Source organism: Cyprinus carpio, chromosome B6, assembly GCF_018340385.1.
Source record: "Cyprinus carpio isolate SPL01 chromosome B6, ASM1834038v1, whole genome shotgun sequence".
NCBI lineage: Eukaryota > Metazoa > Chordata > Actinopteri > Cypriniformes > Cyprinidae > Cyprinus > Cyprinus carpio.
Genome location: NC_056602.1, coordinates 25,419,425 through 25,425,187, shown reverse-complemented (window position 1 = coordinate 25,425,187; position 5,763 = coordinate 25,419,425). Strand labels below are relative to the sequence as shown.

The window sequence follows — 5,763 nt, the reverse complement described above, 5'->3', positions numbered from 1 at the left end:
GCATTTGTACCGGATGTACATTTACTTGTCCAATCATTTGCCAGTCAGTTCTAAGGACCTCCTACAATGAGTCAAAGCCGAAGGGACACGGTGTCAAATTACAGAGGCCATATGGAAAGAACGGGCATTTTAGTTCTGTGACGTTCGAGAATAATAGCTCAGTTTGTTCTAAACACAATATATATGAATAATAAAGGAACAATTATTAATTATTTATGGTCATGATTTATATTATTTTTCATAATACATTAAGCACTAGATGACAAGGTAAACACAATATGGCTACCATAAAATATAAAATACACTATTATTTAATTATTATTTGAAATACTTGCTTTTGCTTTGACATTTCTTCTATAATTTTAATCTTTTCAGATTTCCTATTTTAAAAAAAGAGATATTGACAATGTAGTACACACAGATATAGTGGATGTGTTCAGCAATCACAGGAACTACTAAAATTACACTTTCACAGACACTAATTCTTTGATTGCCCTGATTAACATTAGAATGCTTATGTAGAAATGGTAATCACTGGGCTTTCCACACTTTCCCCCTGAAACCCTGTAATTATAACCTGTGTTGTGAGACACAATGTTTACTCGTTTGGTGTAGCTAAGTTGCCTAACTGTAATTAAGAGATTTAGCACACTGACACCATCTTCCTAGAGCATGACGAAAGTAAATAGCTAGAAGCTTCTTCTCAGTGAAACTCCAGAAAGATCAGTGATCGGCGTGCTAATCTTTGATTCTCTGGCTGACAGTTCTAGTAATAAAGTTCTAAATTTAGTAAACAGTTGACTGATATTCTTAAAATAACAGACAATGAAAGTACATGTGTTCTATTAAAACTATCCGGCCTGCAGCTGGTGGTTATCAGTCAGAGTAACATCTTTAGCTCATTGACTCATAACACGTGAACTACTGATCAGTTCTAATTTAGATGAGGCTGTATTCTTGTGTCATGCTGATATTTTATCTTAAAGACTTTTCAAACACACATTTTTTACAGGTAGGCTACTGACTTGTTGAGACCTGACTGAAAGTTATTTAGGTCATCTTAAAAGACCTGGTTGGAATGTACCTTAAAGACTCAAATTTGACGCAACACTACTGTTGAACTTGCTACAACAGCCCCATTGAAATTCAGCCTTGGGCTTCTCAACCTTTGGTTTATGTTTCAAGTCCAGTTTTAGAAAGAGAAATGCGGCACAAAAATTCCACTGGACCCTGAACACATGGGGAAGGTATGCTAGTCCCACCAAGCCTGCAAAAGACTGCTGAGCAGCCAGATTCCACCAGCTTTATTGTTTGATGTATTATTATATCAGGGCATTGGATTATCACAACATAGACTCATGCACTATTGTCAAGAAAGCCTCTGCGCCATTCTAATTTGATTGGTCAGATTGTGACCAAGCCGACAGGAATCCTTGAATAATATGAAGGGGATCACGTTGGAATGGCCGTCTCTGCATGTGATCTGCAAAGGAAAACAAACAAGGAGAAATAATGAAATAACCAAAAGAGGGAGAACAGCCTCCATGCTATTACATAATCCATGCATGACAAATTAAAATGTATTGATTTGTACAGATACATGTCTGAACAGGGAACAAACAGAACACACAGTATGTTTTCTCTTAATTATATCATGTGTAGTAGTTTTCCATAGTTAGGGAGGAATAGGTCATGTTTGTACTGGTGGGCAGAACACAGACTGAGAGGCAGGACCTAATATATTTCATTTGTTGTCCTGCCATGAACCCCAAGCATGTGACCATGGTGTCAGTTCTTGACCCACCTCTAGGCAACACTCTTCTATAACTCCTCTCTATTTTCTACCACATAAAAAAAGAAGAATATATTATTGCGTGACAGCCATAAAAGAAAGTAGTAACGCTGGTTACAGTTTCCCATAAAATACAATATGGCCTATAAAGACAGTAACAAAAGCACTAGAATGAATGCAAGCTTGGGTTAACCATCCTCTGAACTTGTAATATAAATAACCCACAGCTGTTTGCCTCTCTAAATACGCATTATCTAGCAATGAGTGCTCATTTGCTACACACAAACACACCACAATGGCGGCTACTTCTCAGATGATTAAATGTTAATGACACTGTATACAATACACAATACAAAGCAGTTCTTTTAATGAACAGCATTTACACAAAACAATGCTTTACCAAGTGGCACAATTTCAGAATCAGTATTTAAATGGCCCTTTCAGCCTCCCAATCATGCTCAGTTTAGCAACATTAGTTCAACCAATGGAATGCGTTTTTAGGGCGGGATCTGTTTGATGACTAATGGCAGATGATAAATATTTTTATAGTTTTGCCGTTCTGGCCAACCCAGTCACATTAGGTGGAGATCTTGTATAAATTTGTACAATGTGATTCATACAGAAACATGCCATTTTTAGAAAAAAGTAAGCATGAAGGACCATTAGTGGGACGTAAGCATGTTGTGTGAAAATTGTATGAATAATGGACAACAGAAATCATACAAATTTATATGAATTATAGCCACAAGATCACCAAAATGAAAAATTGATTGCCATGAGAGTGTGATACTTCTGGGTCTGAAATTACTTCACTTCTTGTTTTGCTTACAACCAACTGGAAACCACAGTGGAGTATGAATGAATGATTTTATACAATGCAATTTACTGAAATTACCAGAAAAGTAAGCATGAAGTTCCACTCCTAACTACACCCATAAACCTAACCTCCCAATGTCCATAAGATCATATGAAATATATACAGAAGAGAGAATTAGACACCACTTTGCCAAAATAATAGATATATGCATTGCCATCAGAGCATGGTTCTGGGACTGAATTACTCGCTTCATCGCTTGTTTTGGTTAAAGGATTAGTTCACTTCCAGAATTAAAATCTCCTGATAATTTACTCACCCCCATGTCATCAAAGATATGCATTTCTTTCTATCTTCAGTTGCAAATCAATTTCCAACATGACTACGTAATGTGTGAAATTGAGCAAGTGCAAGACGAGCATTTGTGGTTAAAAATTACTGATCGCCTTATTCCTCGGCTGGGATCATGTAGAGCCCTTTGAAGCTGCATTGAAACTTCAATTTGGACCTTCAGCCCATTGGCTCCCACTGAAGTCTTATATATGGAGAAAAATCGTGGAATGTTTTCCTTAAAAACCTTTTGTTTTAAATCTTGGATGACATGGGGGTGAGTAAATTATCAGGAAGTGATCGCTTTTATTCTGGAAGTGAACTAATCCTTTAAATCCATGCTTGACTAGCCTTTGTCCTACAACCAACTGGAAACTACAAAAGAGTATGAATGAATGTGATTCATACGGAAACATAAATTTTTTAGAAAATATCATGAAGGTACAATCCTCACCCCACCGTAAATCTAACCATTATGGGACTTAAGCAAATCATAAGAAAATGTACCAAAAGAATCAAACAAATTCATATGCATAAGCTACCAATTTGCCAAAATGTAAAATTAATACAAATTGCCATGAAAGTTTGTTGGTTCTGGGAGTTCACCTCTCGTTATTCTTCTATTGCACGGCAAGCCTTTGTCTTTACAGTTTACTGGAAACCATAATAGAGTATGAATAATTACACAGACACAAACTGTTAAACCATAAACACTAACAATAATGATAAAACTCATTTTTATGGAAGGATTTTCACTCTGTATTTTTTATAGAAGCACTGCCATTCAAATACTAAAACATCACTAAAGTTTACAGAATAGATATTATCCATAAAAGCATAAGCATTTGAACCCCATTAAAACCAAACCTTCTTTTTAACCACTTTTGGCCTCATCAAAGACATCAAGCTCTTGATATAAAATACAGCAAACGTAATGTGTTAGGTAACTTTGTGTCATAAGGTTTACTCAATGATTACCTAAAACAAACAAACAAACAAACAAACAAACAAAAAAACAACTGTACACAGTCAGCTGCTACAAACACTTTGTTTAATTTAAGTTTTAGTTAAAGACTGATCAAAAATTACTCATACTGTTCCCAATATGCCTGGATGTAGTTGTTCTCTTCAGGGTCAGGGTACAAATGACGGACAGGTTTGGAGCACTTCATGCCAGCATTGCTGGTTCTGTGGGCACATTCATCACTGTGGGTGTTACAGGTGCTGCAGTGGCAGCTAAGTGCCACCGGATAGGTGAAGTGAGGATCTGCATGTGAAGGGCAGCCGGGCAAGATGGCCGTTCGGTACTCTACTTCTTGATACGTGCAGCCCCTCTGAACCAGGAAACGAGGACCCACCAATTCCTTCACATTACTGTCCTATAGGACAGATATTGTAATGCAGATTTAGCCACACTAAATCACCATCCCAGTTACCTTAAAATGTCTAAAAATTGCATTACTCATGCTCATTTCCAAACCCATTCAACCTTTGTTCTTCTGTGGAACCCAAGATAAAATTACATTCAATGGGTTTGTGTTCCACAGAAGTCCACCATACATGTTTGGCAAACAATAAGAGAATTATCATTTGCAAATCTGCTTGTCGTGCTGCAAGCTGGAACATCTCTGCTTAGATCCAGTTCCCTATACATCTTCACTTCTCCTTGCCGTGTTCGCTTACCCTGGAGAAACAGAAGCCCATGCAGATGGTGGTGTTGACAGCCACACAGTAATTGCACTCCTGTCTCTCGATGTAAATGGTGTACTCAGTGGGTGCACACATAGGCATGGCTACCTTCATCAAAATACCCAGCATGCCAACCACATACACAGGAGACATAGCTGGCAGTATAGCAGGATGTCTATTAAAGAGATACAGAGAACCACTGTGAATATAATGAAAAATAAACACAAAAAATCACAAAAGTAGACAGTAAACCAGGCAACATGATTTAAAAGTCCTCTTAAACTAGAAAAATTATTATTATTATTATTATTATTTTTTTTGAGAAATGTGAGTGGTGCTGGCACTTGTTGTGGGTGGTTGCTAGTGAATTGTTATCTGGTTACTAATGGTGCCTTCCAGTACCTTCGAGTTGGGCGTTTATTATTGCAACATGTCACACATTCAAATTGGAAACATAACATGGAAACAGTATAAACAAAGAAATAAACTGTGAACAATAAACCCACATAACTACATATTAATTCAAAAGAATGAAAACACATCTCTATCACTTATTTTTTTTTACATGGAATCACAACAAAATGTAAAGTTAACTGTAAGAGTTGAGTAATTAAAACCATTTGCTATAGATTTGCTTTCTGTTCTCCCTTTATATTTCTGTTCTCCCTGTTCTCACTTATTCACATTATCTATATTATAGATCAGTGCTTTTGCCATGTTTTAAATTGATGCCTCTTCCAACATCACAACTATGCAATTTGCCTATCAAAAAAAAAAAAAAAAAAAAAAAAAAACAACAGGATTGATTGTTTAAAATGGAGATACTTTAAAATTTATACACGTCTTAAAAACATGACATTGAAAAAGCTGCAAGCCTCTGGAACTTTAACTCAAAAATACACACTGAATGTCATAGCTATTATTTCATGTCTTTCTGAGCTTTCCTAAACTTTCTGACTGTCAAACATTATAGTAGAAATCAAAGGACCACTTACCTGGAGGGCATCTGGTTTAGCCTGTTTGTGTTGAAAGGCTGCTGTTCTTATACAGACACTGAACATGACCTCCACCTGTCTCCATCATCATTTTTTGTGCAGCATGCATAAAACTAATGCTTTCTAACCAAAGCACCCACATG

General features: G+C 36.5%; 1 protein-coding gene across 1 annotated transcript; it reads right to left on the bottom strand.

Annotated features, from left to right (window-relative positions):
- Nucleotides 1-3,837: 3,837 nt before the first annotated feature.
- Nucleotides 3,838-5,763, bottom strand: tshba (thyroid stimulating hormone subunit beta a). The gene is made up of 3 exons (XM_019117958.2): nucleotides 5,621-5,763; nucleotides 4,620-4,800; nucleotides 3,838-4,315 (listed from the first exon to the last, which is right to left on the bottom strand). The coding sequence occupies exons 1-3, from the start codon at nucleotides 5,629-5,631 to the stop codon at nucleotides 4,022-4,024; spliced, it is 486 nt and encodes a 161-aa protein (XP_018973503.2). The 5' UTR covers nucleotides 5,632-5,763; the 3' UTR covers nucleotides 3,838-4,021.